Below are 19,412 nucleotides of genomic sequence, written 5' to 3' on the forward strand. Positions count from 1 at the left end.
CTATTCCAAGACACTGATTCATTGACTGAGCTATTATGGTATTGTGACCTTGAATCCCTCAGCTGTTCCTCAAGTGTGCGAAAGGCAACTGGGAGATGAGTATGGAATTTGCAGCCTTAGTCAGCAAAAATCTGTGACCTAGAGACAAGAAACCTGATTGATAATTCCCTTCCGCTTGGCAATGGAACTGAATTATCAGTTGTAATCAGCACCAACTATGCATCAGCTCTGATTGATTATCTTGGTACATACTTGGTGGTCACTTTATTAGATACATGCCGTACTTAGTAAAGTGGCCACTGAGTGTATGTTCATGGTCTTCTGCTGCTGTAGCCCATCCACTTCAGGGTTCAAAGTGTTGTGCATTCAGAGATGCTCTTCTGCACACCACTGTTGTAATGCGTGGGTATTTGAGTTACTGTCATCTTCCTGTCAGCTTGAACCAGCCTGGCCATTCTCCTCTGACTGCTCTCATTAACAAGGTGTTTTTGTCCATAGAACTGTTGCTCACTGGATGGTTTTGTTTTTCACACCGTTCCCTATAAACTCTAGAGACTGGTATGTGTGAAAATCACAGGAGATCCGCAGTTTCTGAGATACTCAAGCCACCCTGTCTGGCAACAGCAATCATTCCATGGCCCAAGTCACTTAGACCAGATCTCTTCCCCATTCTGATGTTTGGCCTGAACAGCAATTGAGCCTCTTGACCATGTCTGCATGCTTTTATGCACTGAGTTGCTGCCACATGATTAGCTGATTTGATATTTGCATTAACAAGCAGATGTACAGGCATACTTAATAAAGTAGCCACTGAGTATATGCCAAGAGTTAAAAATGGGGAATTCCACGACAAAATGGCTTATATTTCTGTTTGGAATGAAGGAGAATGAGGTGCAACTTGATAAAGGTGTATATGATAATGCGGGGCATAGATCGAGTAGAAAGCCCAAGACAATTTCCCATGACAGATTGGTTAATATAAGGGAGGCGTAACTTTAAAGTGTTTGGAGGAAAATATAGGTGGGGGGGGTGGATGTCAAGAAGTAGTTTTTTGACACAGTGTGTGGTAGGTACATGGAATGTGCTGCCAGGCCTGGTGGTAGAGGCTTTTAAGAGTTCCTAAGGTAGGCACGTGGATGAAAGGAAAATGGAGATCTACGTGAGAGGGAAGGGTTGGATTGATCTTAAAGTAAGTAAAAGGGTTGGCACAACTTCATGGGTTGAAGGGTCTGTACTGTTCTACAGCATGTTCCACATTAAAATGTAGCCTAACATCGAATGGCACCCATGTTCTTCGCCACATAGTGATCAGCAAAGCCAGAGAGGAGTGTGATATTCTTGGGTCTGTTGATATCGAGAATGAATTTCAGACAAATTGGCAAACTAGATCCACAACTGCCTTGGCTGGGGAAGTCAGATCCCTCTGTCTGCAAAACCACAAGTCTGCTGAAGGCCAAAGGTGGCTTCTCCTCGGATCTTCCTTTGTTCTGACTTCTAATCTCTTTTTTTCCAGTCCTGATGAAGTGTCTTGGCCCCAAACGCTGACTGATTACCTTTTTCCATAAATGCTGCCTGGCCTGCTGAGTTCCATCAGCATTTTGTGTGTGTTGCTGGGATCATCTCCTGCTGCTTTATTTCTTGTTCTCAACCATCCAGCCAAACTGTCTAGCTCTTCTTTAATATCTTCGTCCTAAGTAACAACATTGAGGCCAGTTTCCAAAATTTGGCAATATAGCTGGAACCATAACATAAACAAAATAAAGTCCTTTCTTATAAAAATCGGCCAGTTCCATTTTATAACTTACTTCTGTGTGTGATTGTCCTGAAGATTTACAAAACCGCTTTCATCTTTTCCCATTTCTTTGAATATAATGTTGCATGCCTCTTCAGTTTCTTGATTAAAGAGCTGCATTCTCTTGCTGCTCTGCACAATCTGCTTGCCAAATGTACAATATCAGGCTGACCCACACATGCATTAAGTGCAAAAACCCAGCTAAGCAAAGTAAACAAGGGATTATTAACATTCTACCACAGTGAATGTGCGTCATACAAGAAGTAAGCTTGCATGTATGTGCTCATCTGTATATGTGCAGAGGATATACATCAATTGATATTAGAAATTAGAAAATGTAATCGTATTAAGAGGTTAACAAAGCAAATGTACTCAGCAACACTGCAGCTGTATCTTAAAGAGAATTTTACTTATTTGTGGAATAAACAGGATTTGTTTCAAACACATGAAAATCTACAGACGCTGGAAATCCAAAGCAACATGTACAATTGCTGGAGGAACTCAGTAAGTCAGGCAGCATCGATGGAAAAGAATAAGTATAGATTGGACAAATCCCAAGTCCAAATGGGAAACACCCAAGAAGGTAGTAGAGAATGACAGAGCTGAGATCCTGTGGGACTTCCAAGCACAGATTGATAAGCAGGTACTGATCAACCGACCAGAGATAGTAATACTGGACAAGCAACAGAAGAAAGCTATAGTAATAGATGTCGCAATCCTGAATGACTGTAATATCAGGTAGAAAGAATTTGAGAAGCTGGAGAAATACCAGGGCAGAAAGAGCAGATAGAAAGGATGTGGAAGGTTAAATCCAGGGTAATCCCGGTGGTGATAGGAGCACTTGGAGCTTTGACACCTGGACTGGGAGAGTGGCTCCAACAAATACCAGGAACAACATCTGAGATCTGGTCCAGAAGATGGAACTGTCAGAACAGCAAGGATACAGCACCAAACCCTCAAGCTCCCAGGACCCTAGTAGAGGACCTGAGATTGAGGGAGAAGTACACATGCACACACCATTCATAAGGGGTGAGAAAAAATATGTGTGTGTGTATCTTTTGCACAAACTGTATATATATGTGTGTGTGTGTGTGTGTGTGTGTGTGTGTGTGTGTGTGTGAGAGAGAGAGAGAGAGAGAGAAAACGTGTATGTATATCTGTATGTGTATATATTCCTATATATATATATATATATATATATAGGAAACATGACTTGCAGAGTCTCTGAAATTGAGTCCGTAGGCTGTGGTATCAGAGTTGAGGTGAGTGAAACTATCCATGCATGCCTGTTCAGGAGTCTGATGGTTGATGGATAGTAACTGTTCCTAAACAGGTGGGACCTAGGGCTTTTGTACTTCCTGCCTGATGGTATTAGAGAGAAGAGAGCATAGTCTGGGTGGTGGACGTCCTTGATGATGGATGCTGCTCCCTTGTGGTAGCACTCCATGGAAATGTGCTTAGTGATAGGATGGCTTTGCCTGTGATGGGCAAGTCTGTATCCACCACTTTGTGTAGACTTTTCCGTTCCTGGGCATCGATATTTCTGCGGTATGTTGCTATCATAAGAGATAAAGGAAGTACTTCACTGAAGCAAGTGTGCAAATCTTACATTTGGTTAAAGAGGGAAGTAGATTTTAAAGAGCCTGTGCTCTAATTAAACAATAAGACATGCAATTAAATAGTACCTCTGATTAAAAGCAAACTCATGCAACTCTTAAGAATACAGACTAGACTGACCTACAACAACCAATGTGCTAAAGAAGAGATCTTTTTCAGTATATATAAATATATATATATATACAAATTGAATAGAACATTAATTATAGCCATCTCACCTCGTGTGACATACCAAGAACTGAGTATTGGGATTGAGGGATGCGATATTTGAAAATGTGGGATTTTTGGATCTTGAAAAGAGTCGAGAACTGACTGGACTTGGCAGTCAATGAATGATTTGTCTGATTTTTAGGAGTTTGCAAGTCTCTATAAGGCTATTAAAATAAAAAAAAATTCATGCCATCTTAAAAGTTTCTTCCCCTCGGCAGTTAATTTGATCAACCATTCCAGTTAGCCCCTCCCACCTCTATATCTATTATCCCTGTAGACACTTGAAACCACTTTTTATAACACTCTTTACACTGTAAATATCTACTGGTATTTACAAATGTTTGTATGTAAATATGCACATTTTATTCCATATTTGTACTTCTAATTTGATTTTTGAACAATTCTTTATAAGTGTTGAATGCTGTTTTTGTTGCATGTCTCACCAACACACCACAACAAATTCTTAATACATTTAAAACTCTTAATACAGTACTGCTGGCATTAGTGTATCTGTCCTTCCAGATGATCCTCAAAATCTTTTGTAAGGATCTTTGGTGGTATTGTTCCAGGATTTTCAGATGGTTGCTGTAGGTGGACCATGATTCCACTCCATAGAAGCATATAGACAATATTCTAACTTACATTCAAAGTTAACAAGGAGCAAGAGGATGCAGTGTAGTAATCAGAAAGGAAAATGACTCCACAGAATGAGGAGTACATAGAATCCCCTGAAATAAGTGCATTCATTTCCACTCACTGCCAGACAGTAGATAATGGCCTCATCAGGGTTTCTGGTGGCCAGAAACCTTTCTTTACTCTAGATGCAATACCTTTGTGGTTAAAGCAATGGATGGAGGTCCTCTGCAGAAGTCCTGAGGGATTGCCCATTTACAGTGGCTGTTTTAAAGATAAAGACTAGCTTTATTTGTCACATGTACGTCAAGACATCCAGTGAAATGTGTTGTTCGTGTCAGCAGCCAATACAGTCCAAGGCTCAGTGTCTGTGAATCCACCAATGGACTGGAGGCCGAAGAAGGTGGCCTGTCCTGGGGTTAGCTGTCTGTGTATGTAGGTGGGAGGGAGGGAGGGAGGAATTGTTTTGCAGTTATTGCTTTGTCACTTGGTTTGTTCGGTTTAAAACTTCGAAGTTCAAAGTAAATTTATTTTCAAAGTACATATATGTCACTACATAGAACCCTGAGATTCATTTTCTTGTGGGCATACTCAATAAATCCACAATAGAATAATAACCATATTAGAATAGACGAAAGACCGCACCAGCTTGGGCATCCAGCCAGTGCACAAAAGACAACAAACTGTGTAAGTAAAAAAAAAATGAATAATAATAAAATAGATATAAGAAATAATTATTGAAAACATGAGATGAAGAGTCCTTGAAAGTGAGTCCATAGGTTGTGGAAACATGTCAACAATGAGGCAAGTGATATTGTTCTTCTGAGCATTGTGGGCGTGCTATGTTGGCACTGCAATGTATGGCGATATTTGTGGGCTGCCCCCAGCACATGTTTCGGTGTAGGTTGTTAATGCAAACAGTGCATTTCACTGTATGTTTTGACGTAGATGGGAAAAATAACTCTAAATTCGAAGATGTGCTGTGGGCAGCGCACAAGTATTCCATGCTTTTGGTGCAAGCGTAGCATACGCACAACTTATTAACCCTAACCTGTACGTCTTTGGACTGTGAGAGGAAACCGAAGCAGCAGGAAGAAGCCCATGGGGTCATGAGGAGAAAGTACAGACTCCTTAGAGACAGCAGGGGGAATTGAACGCCAATCACTCGCATTGTAACCTACTACGCTGCTGAAAGATTGTGTTTGGACTTGATGCCTAAATTTAAACAAATAATCTAAATGAACACTCCAGTATAATGATGAAGGTGTATTATATTCTGTGAGTTTTATACAAGACGTGGTCTGAAATTCATACCAAGGCTTAAGTAGGCTAAAACCTATTGGGAGCAGTGAGAGGAGACTAATGTTGAGATTTATAGGGTCATTGAATCCTGTGGTGATGTGTTTGCTTTTTGTCATGGTTGGGAAAATGCAAGATGTTTACACTTGGAGGAAGGGAAAAGAGGCTGCTGTCAGTCTCGGCTTCTTTCAACTGGCTTCCAGGTAGCTTTATCGGACATTAAGACAAAGAGACTTTGACATCTTTCTCTTATTTTTAAAGTGCATTAAATTGCACTGCATAGTAGATAAACAGTTTAAATTGCCGTGCACAGTCGGCAAATAAAGTTTTTTCTTAAAAGGCTTGCTGCAGCAAAATACCATAATTCACAAGCTGCACACAGTGGAAAATAAATCCAGTTTCCAAAAAAGAGACGACTTGAGGGTGGGGAAAGAAAGATTTTGAAGAATCAGATGGAGAACATGACCTTGATAAGTGGGTCACGTTCCCGGTGGGAGGGATGTAATTTAGTTGGCTACCAGGCTGCAGACTTGAATTGTTGACTATCCATTTTTCTCTGCAGCTGCTGCCTGACCCACTGAGTTAGAACACAGTAGGCACCCTTCACGTTTTTGTACCAACTTATATAAACATACTCCACAGACAGTCTGATCTTTTTCTCCATCGTAGCCCTCAACATCCATTTTCCTTACATCCATGTACCTATCTGAGAATCTCTTAAGTCAGAGTTCCCAGCCTGGGGTCCGTAGTCCCCTCAGTTAATGGTAGGGGTCCATGTCATTAAAAGATTGGGAACCCCTGGGGTAGATTTTGTATCAGCCTCTAGCACCACTGCCAGGAATGTATTCCAGGCACCCACCAGTCCATGTGTATGAAACCTTCCTCTGAACTTTTCCCTAAACTTTTCTCCACTTGCCTTAACGTTCCCAACCTGGGCTCCATGGATCCTTTGCTTAATGGTATTGGCCCATGGCATAAAAAATGTTGGGAACCCCTGCCTTAAACAGATGTCCTCTGGTTTTATCCTTTATTGTCCTGGGAAAAAGCAGTTGGTTGTTCACTCTGTCTATGCCTCTCATAATCTTATATACCTCTACCAAGTCATCTCTCATCCTCCTTCACTCCATAGAGAAAAAACTCTCAGCCTTTTCTCATAAAACACATTCTCTCACTAATCCAGGCAGCATCCTGGTAAATCTCCTTTGCACCCTCTCTGTAAGCTTCCACGTCCTTCCATAAATACAGTGCCTTGTAAAACTATTCAGGCCCCAACCCTTTGTTCACATAAGTGAGTATTACAACCAGGGATTTTGATCAATTTAACTGAGAGTTGTTATTTGCAAATAGAAACATAGAAAACCTACAGCACAATACAGGCCCTTCGGCCCATAATGCTGTGCCAAACATGTACTTACTTTAGAAATTACCTTGGGTTACCCATAGCCCTCTATTTTTCTAAGCTCTTTTTTTCACATGCCGAAATCACATGCTCTTTTTTTTCACAGCAGAGCCCAAAATTGTAAAGCATGAAAAACTAAAAATTCAAGACTTGAAATGTCAGCAGTTCAAAAGTATTCATCCCCTTTTGCTCAGTACTTAATTGAACAACCTCTCGCAGCTATTATAGCCGGTAGACTTTTTGGATAAGTCCCTATTACCTTTGCACAATGTGATGAAGCAAGATTTATCCATTCCTCCTTGTAAGATTGCTCAGGCAGTACAAGGTTATTTGGGGGAGAGCCTATGGTCAGCATTCTTGAGGTCTTGCCAGAGATATTCGTTCGGGTTAAGATCAGGACTCTGACTGGGCCCCTCAAGGACATAAATTTTCTTCATTTGAAGCCACTCCATGGTTGCTCTGGCAGTGTGCTTTGGGTCATTGCCCTGCTGAAAGACGAACTTCCTCTCCAGTTTAAGCTTTCTGGCAGAGACTAGCAGGTCTTTATCCAGGATCTCTCTATATTTAACATCATTCATCTTCCCATCAACCCTGACCAGATTTCCAGTCTCTGCTGTTGAAAAGCATCCCCATAACATGATACTATCTCCACCAGTAGGTATGGTGTTACCTGGCTGATGGGCAACATTAGACTTATGCCACATACAATGCTTAGGTATTGAGGCCAAAAAGTTCCACTTTAGTCTCATCTGACTAAGACCTTCTTCCATGTTTTTGTAGTATCTTCTAAGTGACACTTTGCAAAATCTTTACGACAAAGGCTATCATTTTTTTTAGCCAGGGCTGCTGCTTTGCCGCTCATCCATGAGTATCCTTTTTGTGCAAAGCCTTAGCGATTGTGGAGCCATACATTTCATTTCCATTTGCAGCCACTGATTTCTGCAGCTCAATCAGTGTGACTGTTAGCAGCACTGTAGCCTCTCTTACAAGTGCCATTCTTCTCCAGCGACTAAGCATTGAGCAGTGGCCTGACCTAGGCAGTGTGGCCATGGTTTCATATTTTTTCCACTTTATCATGATGGCCTGCGCTGAGCTCCAAGATGTGTTCAGTGCCTTTGAGATAATGTGGTACCCTTTCCCAGATTTGTGCTTCTGTTAGTATTTCCCTGACTTGTCTTGAATACTCTTTTGTCTTCATTTTGTTTTGGTCTGTTGAAAATCTACCATTCCGTTGGACCTTGCAGAGAGAGAGGGTATTTATTCCTCTGAATTCATTGAAAACAGGTGATCCTCCAGTTTTCTACATCAGCCAACACATAATACTGCATATTGCAGCTGAGGAAAGTTAACACAGTAATTGCAAAAGGGATGAATACCTTTTCAACCTCGCAATTTTATTTTTTAACTTTTAGTAAATTGTTGACAGGTTTTGGAATTTTTCTTTTGATTTGACATGATGCATGATGCTTTGCAGATTAGCTTAAAATTCCTACTGCAATATTTTTTAAATTTAGAAAATTAGACATTAAGATGTCAAAATAGTTGTGGGGACTAAATACATTTTCGAGGCACTTCAAGGCAGTAGAAAGGAAAACAGAATGCAAAGTTTTGTGTTATAAATAAAATTATACAGGTATATAGGGCATTTTTGGAACCACCTCTGGAGTTGGCCACTGTATAGACACAAATCAAAATCCTATCTGGACCAAGTGACTTTGAAAAGAATCTTATATACAATTTGGTTTTAAACAGACCTTTTTGAAATGAATGGAAATAAAATGATTTTTTTAACATTTTATCTTTTTCAGATATGGAAAGATCGTATCAACAAAGGCTATCCTAGACAAAAACACCAACCAATGCAAAGGTATTTATAAAGTGTCACTTTATATCAGCTTTATACAAATGGATTTATATTCCTTCTGGGAGTAAGTTTCGCTCCACCGAAGGGATTTTTCAAAGATTTTTCCTTTCCATTTATTTTCCTTCCTTTCAATGGCTGAGAAGGGAAATTGTGGGTGACAATGTTATCTGGAGCTTGACAGCTCGTGATTCCTTTTCCTGTTATCTTTCTCTCTCTTTCTGAAATTGGTCTTTCCTATCAATCCACCTGCTTGCAAGATTTGAGCTGAGAGCTCAGCACGTTCATGGTTTGAGGCAGGGGAATCTACAGGTACCTTTCACTCTATGGAATCCTTAATAATGCTAGCTGAGGTGTAAGGTCATTTAGATTGTGCACAGTGATTGTCAGAAGCTGTTGTTTTCCACAGGTGTATTCAATAGAGTGGCCAAATTGTACAGATAGCATCACATTCATTAGAAACAGCGAGCCCTGTCTGAAAAAAACAGATGCCGAAAATGGATCAAATTTACCTTCAAATAGCGACAGTCCTGGTTCCTTCATTCTAAGGCTGAAAGTAAAGCAGCCAGTGTCACAGGTGATCATATCAGTCTGTCGTTGAGCTTAAGTCATTTGGATTCAGCACCAGCTGCATGGATCAAGCAGCCTAAAGCACGTGTTTAGTCAAATTGTTAGGGCAAAGGGAATTTGATCCTTTTATTAATTCACATTCAGATCGTGGATTAACTGAAATATGCTCTTTCAGTGAACTACTGATACTGGGAATGAAAGGGTTAACAAATGAGGAACGTTTGATTGTTCTGGGCCTGTACTCGCTGGAGTTTAGAGAAATGGCGGCGGGGGGGGAACGGTCTCATTGAAATCTGTCGAATACTAAAAGGCCTAAACCGAGTAGACGTGGGGAGGATGTTTCTAGTGTTGCTGAGTGTAGGACCAAAAGGCACAGCCTCAGAATAGACGGGTGTCCCTTTGGAACAGAGGTGGGGAGGAATTTCTTTAACTAGAAAGTGGTGAGTCTGTGGAATTAATTGCTACAGATAACTGTGGAGACCAAGTCATTGGGTGTATTTAAAGCTGAGGTTGACAGGTTCTTGATTAGTAAGGGCATCAGAGGTTATGGGGCAAACTTTAGAGAATGAAGTTGAGAGAGATGATAAATCAGCCGTGCTGAAACGGTGGAGCAGACTCAATGGGCCAAATGGCCTAATTTTGTTCTTATGTCTTATGGCCTTTATTGCATGTCGTCTGATAACTTATTTAATATCACTGGTATGGAGATCTGTAAGAAATATCTTACTCAGTAATGATATATGCTATGTGAATTGCATATATATATATATATATATATAACTCCAGTTTCTTGATTGATTTCAATTTTAGGCCTGCTGTTCTGCTGTGCTGAAAATTAGATCAACCCTTATTAATGTAATTTTCTGGTTTTTGAAAGATCTTATGCTGGCCCCATTTTCATTGAAACTAAATGATCTATGCTTTATCTTGGTTTGCAAGCCATATTGTGGCCATACACTGAAAACTGGCAGTGAAGGCAGAGCTTAGTAAAGTCACCCGAAAAGCTCAGTCATGCCAAGGTTGTGTCCAATACTTCTCCTATACATTTGGCTCTCGAATTCTGGCTTTCCGTGATAGTATAACAATAGCTGATGTGAATGATTTCAGCGGAAGAGAAAGTTAGGTCAGAAGTGGCAAGATGTCAAATGCACAATGAATACAATATTAAAAGTGACAATTAATTTACTATTCAGTCTGTTAATCTAGTGGAATTATTATAACTGAATGTTAAATTGACAGAAAACTGTTCTTGTAGAGTAATGCACACAAAACGCTGGAAGAACTCAGCAAGTCAGGCAGCATCTATGGAGAGGAATAAACAGTTGATATTTCAGGTTCAGACATTAATCAGGACTGGAAAGGAAAGGGAGGATAAGAAGCCAGAATAAGAAGATTGGGAGAGGGCAAGGAGCACAAGCTAAAAGGCAATAGGTGAGAGCAGGTGAGGGGGGAGGTGGTTTGGGTGGTGGGGTATGAAGTGAAAAGCCAGGAGGTGTTAGGTGGAAGAGGTAAAGAGGTGAAGAAGGAATCTGATAGGAGAATAGAAAATTCAAGGAAGGGAAGGAGGTGGAGCTTTGGGGAAGTAATAGGTGAGGAGAAGAGAAAGGCAAAGAGAGGAGTCTGAATGGCGAATGGGAAATGAGGGAACAGGGAGGAGGGAGAAATTACTGGATCTATTTTTGTATTTCTTTTTAGAGAGAGTGGATCGCTCATGAAGTCAAATTAATTGTGTTTCACGCCAATGTACAAGAACACGTGAAGTGTACTTGTTCATCACGGTTCTCTTTGTGTGAGGAATGCTACAGCATCACATAAGGTCAGAAAGGAAACCACTGTGTTGGAGGGAGTTGTATATTATAACATTCAATACATGCATCCACTTTAAAACCTTTCTTTGAACTCATAGCAACTAATTGTAGATCAGCAGCTTTTGTGATCACAATATTTCAGTGCAATACTAGTGCCTCTTTAACATTAGGTTCCATGGGTCGCTTGTGACATCGTAATTTCATAAGTGAAAGTGGTGGATACAACCCAGTCTGTCACAGGAAAATCCCTCCCCACCATTGAATGTATCTACAAGGATTGCTGCCATAGGAAAGCAGCATCCGTCATCAAGGACCGTCACCATCCAGGCCATGCTCTCTTCTCACTGCTGCCATCCAGAAGGAGGTACAGGAGTCACAGGTCTCACAGCATGTGGTTCAGCAACAGTTATTATCTATCAGCCATCATACTCAAAATCAGAGAGGATGACTTCAATCACGTAACACTGAACTGTTAACACCACTGTTCAGCCATCAGTTCCTCCGAACTGACTTGTATAACTTCACTCTCCTCGACGCGGAACTGACTCCACGACCTGTTGACTCACTTTCCAGGACTTCACAACTCATTCCCAGTATTATTTATTTATTTTAAAATGTAATGTTTGTCCGATTTGCCCTCTTTTGCACATTGGATGTTTGTCAGTCTTTATTATGTGTCGCTTTTCATAAATTCTATAGTATTTCTTTGTTTTCCTGTGGATGCCTGCAAGAAAATGAATTTCAGGATAGAATATGATGACAAATTTACTTTGAGTTTTGAACCTTGAATATATATGCAAATGTTTCAGTATATAGGACCATCATTGCCTGGTATGAAAACACGAAATCCCAGGAACAGAAAAGCCTACAGAAAGTGGCAGACACTGTCCAGTCCAGGGGTAGGCAACGTTAAGCACAAATGATTTTCTGCCATGCGTTATTCATTAATTTGAGGCAAAACATAATTAGATGTATTTAAATGGATAATTCCCATATTTCAAGCTTTTTACGGCATTTTTCTGGCCCACCGTCCGCTCATTAATACGCGATCCGGCCCACAGAGGCAAAAAGGTTGCCGACCCCTGGTCTAGTCCATCACAGGCGAAGCCTTCCCCACTGTCAAACACACTTACACAGAACACTGCCACAAGAAGTTAGCATCCATCATCGAGGACCTAATGCTTTTGTACCTCCTTGCCCGATGGCAACAGCAGGAAGAGAACTTGGCCTGGATAGTGGGGAACACACACAAAATGCTGGAGGAACTCAGAAGGCCGGGCAGCATCTAGGAAAAGACTAGCATCCTTGATGGATGCTGCTTTCTTGTGGCAGCGCTCCTTGTAAATGTGATCAATGATGAGGAGGGCTTATCCTGTGATGGATTATGCCGTATCAATTACTTTTGGTAAGCTTTTAGGAAATCAGGTTGAAGTTGCAGGGTAAACTTTGAATGCGTTTTGCACTCTGATGGGAGGGAAGTTGGATTTGTGGTTCCTTTGGTTTGAGGAACGTCTGTTTAAGTATCCTGCTGAAGATGCCAAGTGTTCTCAGGCAAATGTTCACTGGAAATCCCACCGTGTTCCGGGGTTGTATAACGTGTAGAGTCTGGCAGCCTGGGCTTACAGGCACGGATCCATTCAGGTATTGTCAGCACTCGATACGAAATACCATCCTATTTAAAATGTCGAAAGCTACTGCATATTATTAGCATAATACTGTTAAAGTATTGCAGGTGTTCAGAGTAAGAATTAAAAGTAGAGAATATTGGAAATATTTCAGAAATTGGACAACATTTGTAGGAGAGGAAAACAAGTTGGAGTTTCCAGTCACTGACCTTTCAACGGAACTAAATTCTACCTGAGCGGTGACATCAAACTCTCAAACTAACTTGGGCGGCACGGTGGTGTAGAGCTTAGCAGCACAATATTACAGCGCCAGTGGCCCGGGTTCAATTCCTGCTGCAGTCTGTAAGGAATTTGTATGTTCTCCCTGTGTCCTGGTTGGTTTCACCCAGGTGCTCTGGTTTCTTCCCACATTCTAAAGATGTAGGGTTAGTGAGTTATAAACATGGGAAAAGTCTGCAGATGCTGTAAGCCCGGAGCAACACACACAAAATGCTGGAGGAACTCAGCAGGTCAGGCAGCATCTATGGAAATGAATAAACAGTCGACGTATTGGGCCAAGATCCTCCTTCTAGAATCAGAATCAGGTTTATTATCACCGGCATGTGACAGGAAATTTGTTAACTTAGCAGCAACAGTTCAATGCAATACATAATCTAGCAGAGAGAGAGAAAAAAAAATAAAACATAATAATAAATAAACAAGTAAATCAGTTACACATATTGAATAGATTATTTAAAAATGTGCAAAAACAGACATACTGTATATTAAAAAAAGGTGAGGTAGTGTCCAAAGCTTCAAAGTCCATTTAGGAATCGGATGGCAGAGGGGAAGAAGCTGTTCCTGAATCACTGAGTGTGTGCCTTCAGGCTTCTGTACCTCCTACCTGATGGTAACAGTGAGAAAAGGGCATGCCCTGGGTGCTGGAGGTCTTTAATAATGGATGCTGCCTTTCTGAGACACAGCTCCCTAATGATGTCCTGGGTACTTTGTAGGCTAGTGCCCAAGATGGAGCTGACTAGGTTTACAATCTTCTGCAGCCTCTCTCAGTCCTGTGCAGTAGCCCCTCCATACCAGACAGTGATGCAGCCTGTCAGAATGCTCTTCACGGTACAACTATAGAAGTTTTTGAGTGTATTAATTGTTGGCATGCTATGTTAATGCTGGAAGTATGACGACACTTGCAGCCTGCCCCCAGACACTTGCAGACTGCCTTGATTGGTGATGCAAATGTTTCACTAGATGTGCAATTAAAGTTCATCTTTCTTTATTGATCTCCTCTCTTCACCATTTTATCACTGCCCCTGGCTGTTCCCGTTTTACCAACCTTGTTAGTGCATTTTACAGTAGTAATTTTGAAAGTTGTTTGAAAAGTAGGTATACTTGGTAAATTCAGTGGTCCTCAGACAGAGCAGTTTTCTTTCTCCTGTATATACAGTGTTTGTGATTGAGTTGGAAAGCCTTCTCCAGTTTCACCAGACCAGGAAAGTGCTCCTATAGATCTTGGTGCCCTTCCAAGGAAAGCTGAAATCCTGCCATGTTGATGTCTTTGGATCTGACATTGAACAAAGCATTAGATTCTGTCGCTGTCTTACAAATGCTGTCCTAAAATTTCACTCTTATGTGGGAGCACAATTTACACCAACAATTGTTTGCAGAATTATGTTTATAGAAGAGCAGCCATTATGATTAAATAAAAGAGAAAGACAAATTAAAAATTCTCTCCTGTAGCAAAATGCTCAGTATCAGAATCAAGTTTATTATCACTGACATATCACACTATGCATACATATATAGCTTTGGTGCCCAAGACTTTTGCACGGTATTATACTAATTTTATGTATTACAAGGAACTGCTGCTGTGGGAAAAAAAACATTCTGATATGGGTCTGTATTGTGGACTGAGAATGGGAAGGGGGCAGGGAGAGGGGAATCATGATTGGGAAAAGGGAAAGGAAGAGGGGAAAGAGCAGGAAGCACCAGAAAGCTGTTCTGTAATGATCAATAAACCAATTGTTTGGAATCAAATGCTCTTACCTGGTGTCTCAGTGCTGGGTGTGTCTGCACCGATGCCAACCCCTGCCCCGGCTGTCCTCTGTCCCACACCATCCCATGGCATTCCACCCTCACTACTCCCAACATGCTTTGCTCCCACCAGATTTAGAAAATCGCTTTCCACTTCACGTTGATAAATACAGTACTGTGCAAAACCCTTAGGCACCCTAGCTATATATATGTGCCTAAGACTTTTGCACAGCACTATATGCCATGAAATATGTTGTTTGTAGGAACAGTACAGTGCAAGGCATAAAAAATTACAATTGGTTACAATAAATAATAAATAGTGTGAAAGAGGTATAGGGCACTGACCATACACAAATCAAATGTCAGAGGGGAAGAAGCAGTTCTTAAAATGTTGAGTATGGATTTTTGGGTTCTTGTACCTCCTCACCGATGGATAGCAAGTGGCTTTAATGCTGAATGAGGGAAGGGCTGTGCCTGTGAATGTATTTGGCTGCGTCTACAATCCTCTGCAACCTCTCTCAATCCTGTGCAGTGGAGTCTCCACACCAGGCTGTGATGTAACCGGTGAGAATTATCTCAATGGTACCTGTGTAGATGACCTCCATTGACCACATCTACACGGAGCGCTGTCACTGGAAAGCCGCATCCATCATCAGGGGCTCTCACCACCCTGGTCACGCTCTCTTCTTGCTGCAGCCATGAGGAAGAAGGGACAGGAGTATCGGGACTCACCCCACCAGGTTCAAGAACACTTATTACCCTTAGCCATCAGGCTCTTGAACCGGGGGGATAACTTCACTCAACTTCACTCGCCCCATCATTGAACTGTTCCCACAATATGTGGACTCACTTTCAAGGACTCTTCATCTCGTTCTCTTGATATTAATTGTTTGTCCACCCTGTTGGATGCAGTCTTTCATGGATTCTGTTATGGCTATTGGACTTGCTGAGTATGCCCACAAGAAAATGAATCTCAGGGTTGCAGATGGTGACGTACAGTATATGTACTTAGATAATAAATTTGCTTTGAGCTTTTGAACTTTGAACTGTAGAAATTTGCTTGTGTCTTTGGTGACTTATCAAATTCCCTCGTGCCAAATTGCTATTAGAAATTACTGTAATGTGTCAGTTTCACATCAGTCTCTCAGAACAAGTGAAGGAACCATTTACAGTAGCATTTAGTGCATTTCCAGTGCTGTTAAATGGCAAGTAAGTCAGTGAACCAGTGCAGTGTGAAGTCCTGTAAGCAGCATTGTGATGTTGCTTTTCGGTTGTGCTGGGTCGTTTGCCATTGTACCAAATCAGAATCAGGTTTAATATAAGACCATAAAATATAGGAGCAGAATTAGGCCAACTGGCCCATCGAGTCTGCTCCCCCACTCAATCATGGCTGATCCTTTTCCTTCCCCTCCTCAACTCCAGTTCCCGGCCTTCTCCCTGTAACCTCTGATGCCATGTCCAATCAAGAACCTAATATCACTGAGATCTGTTGTGAACTTTCTTGTTACGCAGCGGCAGTACAGTTCAATAAAAATACAACAAATGTATTAAAACATTTAATTAAATAAGGAGTGCGAAAAGAGCAATAGAAGTAAGGCAGTGTTCATGAGTTCATTGTCCATTCGGAAATCTGACCGTGGAGGATTAGAATCTTTTCCTAAAACATTGACTGTGTGCCTTCTGGCTCCTCAACCCCCTCGCTGGTGGTAGTAATGAGAAGAGAGCAAGCCCTGAGCAGTGGGGGTCCTCTGATGGATGGTTATCAATATTTTCATATTTTCCAGCTGGGAGTGGAGCACTAAACCAAATTTATATTCCCTATTATTTTCATCAAATTGTTCAGAATTGAGAATTTAAAAAGTGGTAATTCATAATGAATAAACCTAGAGAAGGAAACGAGCACAACATTTGAACAAGGTATTTGCATTTTACGGAGGAATTAACATGAGTTCATCTAATCAGTGAATGCTGTTCTTTGTGCATGTTAAGCTGAAATCCAGAGGGAGAATGTCATGCCTTCCTCGATTCATTTATTTGGTATTTGTTTGTAATTCAATTAAGGAACTGTACCTGTGCTGTGGTAGCTAACCTTTATTATGTATTAAATAACATTATTAAGAATCATTGTCATAGAAAAGTACAGCTCAGAAACGGTCCCTTCAGCCCATCTAGTCCTTGCTGAGTCATTTAAACTACCTACTCCCATCGACCTTCACTGGGACCATAGTCCTCCGAACTCCTACCATCCACGTACCTCACCAAACTTCTCTTAAACGTTGAAATCGAGGTCACATTGGCAGCTCATGCCACACTCTTGCGACCCTCTGAGTGAAGAAATTTAATAATATTAAAGTAATGAAAATATTATTAAAACCAGTGGTGAAGCCCCACAGTCAATATCATAGGTCAGTCGTAAGACTGGAATCAGTGGAAGAGATGGTGAGCAATTCAGGAAATTCTGATTACTAAATTGCATTTCCTGTCAATTAATACCCAATTAAAACATAGAACATTACAGTACAGAACAGGCCATTCAGCCCATAATGTTGTGCTGACCTTTTAACCTACTCGAAGATCAATCTAACCCTTCCATTCCACAGAGCCCTCCGTTTTTCTATCAGAAAGGCAGGTGGAAGAAAAAATATCCACATAACATATCTGCTAAATATTAATTGCAAAAGTCAATATAACCAGGTAAACTGCTCTCTCTGAATATTAGGCATGGAGGGAAAATGTCTTTAAATCATATGCTTTTCTCTTGTAAATATCTGTCATGCCTTGTTGCTCTAATAATTGTAACTTGCTCGAGGCGTACAAGGTGTTAAAAGGCATAGAGGGTGGGCAGGCAAAGATTTTTTTTTCCCCAGGGTAGAAATGGCTAACACAAAGGGGCATAATTTTAACGTCATTGGAGGAAAGTACAAGGGGTATGTCAGGGGTAAGTTCATTACACAGAGAGATGTGGGTGTGCGGAAAGCTGTGCCAGGGGTGGTGGTAGAGGCAGATACATTTGAGTATTAAGGAACTCGTAGATAGATGTATAGATGTAAAGAAAAATAGAGAGTTCTGTAGGAGCAAAGGTTTAGATTGTTCTTGTTTGCCTACTGGGGCATAGGTCACCAACAGCAGCTTGCCAGAGTCCTCTGTCCGGGGCCTCCCTCCTAAGTTATCTGCTGCTATAGCCCATCTTCAAAGATCCTTTCCCTTCCAGGGATGAGGTCTCTGGAGCTTCTATTGGCATCTCTGCAGCCCTGTAGCTTTTTTATAAAACATTCTACTTCTTCTTTCTTCATCTGCATTTGTTTCCATGAGTTTTTGTTCCCAATGCTGCAACATCTTCCCAACCACTGAAGAGCATCTTATCCTCCAGACAGAATCTGTAATTGTCGTAGCACTCACTCTGGTAATGTTTGAGTTAGAATTATTACTGGTATCAAAATACTGGCAGATCTGTGTCATGGATTAAATCCTCCTCTGGTAGAGCTAGGATTACAAAATAATTTAATAATGAAGCTGATAGCCGAGAGAGAAATGACGCTTTCATCTGATCAGATTTACCTAAATGTGAATCTTTGGCCCAAAGTTGAAAGATAATCCACCTACTCACTGTACTGCTTGATCTCTGTATGATACCCCAGGTGTTTGGTATTGATGGTTACGGATTAGACTGATTACACTCGAAAATAACAGGCTGAATTCAGAGGTTAATGCCAAGCGATGAGAAGTCAAAGATGATGTAAAGAATGTTGAAGTTTTGTTGGGCTATAACTGTGCACCTACACTGTACTTTTCTAATCTGGTCAGAATGATTTTCGCATTTTCTTAAAAGAGAAATCATCATTATATGATGTGAAAGAGTGGACAAGATAATATCTGTTTCCCAGGGCTGAAATGTCTAATACCAGAGGAGGTAGGTTATAGAGGAGTTGTAAGTTTTTTTAATCAGAGTGCTGGATGCCTGGAATGTGCTGCCTGGAATGGTGGTAGAAGCAAATATGATGAGAGGCTTTTAAGCGACTTTTGGATAGGCACATGGATGTAAGGAGAATGGAGGGATGTGGGCATGGTGTAGGTATGAGGGATTAGAGTTTAGGCGTCTTTGATTTGCATTTTAGCAGTTTGGCACAACACAGTGGGCTGAATGGCTGTTCCTGTGCCAAGCTGTTCTGTGTTCTAAAAAAAGACACGCAGAAGTGAGGCAATCTCCGAAAGAGCATTGAGATTATTGAATCCAGCGTGAGAGAAACATATCGCGGAACATGAATTGAAGAGCATTCAAGTCTTAAAAGTTAATTAGCAGGCTTTACTTTGTACTGAAAATCTCAGTTAATAGCGTTCCTGCTGTGAAAGAGACAACCGAGAGTGGTGAAGCAGAGAGAAAGTGATGACCGAGTGATGAAAGAGAGAGAGAAGACGGAGTGGTGAAGCAGAGAGAAAGTGATGACCGAGTGATGAAAGAGAGAGAGAAGACGGAGTGGTGAAGCAGAGAGAAAGTGATGACCGAGTGATGAAAGAGAGAGAGAAGACGGAGTGGTGAAGCAGAGAGAAAGTGATGACCGAGTGATGAAAGAGAGAG

The 19,412-nt window shown here is 41.1% G+C and overlaps 1 protein-coding gene across 12 annotated transcripts in view; it reads left to right on the forward strand.

Annotated features, from left to right (window-relative positions):
- LOC134357816 (RNA-binding motif, single-stranded-interacting protein 3) overlaps nucleotides 1–19,412 on the forward strand; it is a 1,318,209-nt gene that overhangs the window by 870,404 nt on the left and 428,393 nt on the right. For all 12 annotated transcript variants that reach the window (XM_063069497.1, XM_063069500.1, XM_063069498.1 and 9 more), the window contains one exon: nucleotides 8,759–8,817. In XM_063069497.1, the coding sequence (XP_062925567.1) occupies nucleotides 8,759–8,817 (59 nt within the window). The remainder of the gene's footprint in view (nucleotides 1–8,758; nucleotides 8,818–19,412) is intronic.

Source organism: Mobula hypostoma, chromosome 17, assembly GCF_963921235.1.
Source record: "Mobula hypostoma chromosome 17, sMobHyp1.1, whole genome shotgun sequence".
Taxonomy (NCBI): domain Eukaryota; kingdom Metazoa; phylum Chordata; class Chondrichthyes; order Myliobatiformes; family Myliobatidae; genus Mobula; species Mobula hypostoma.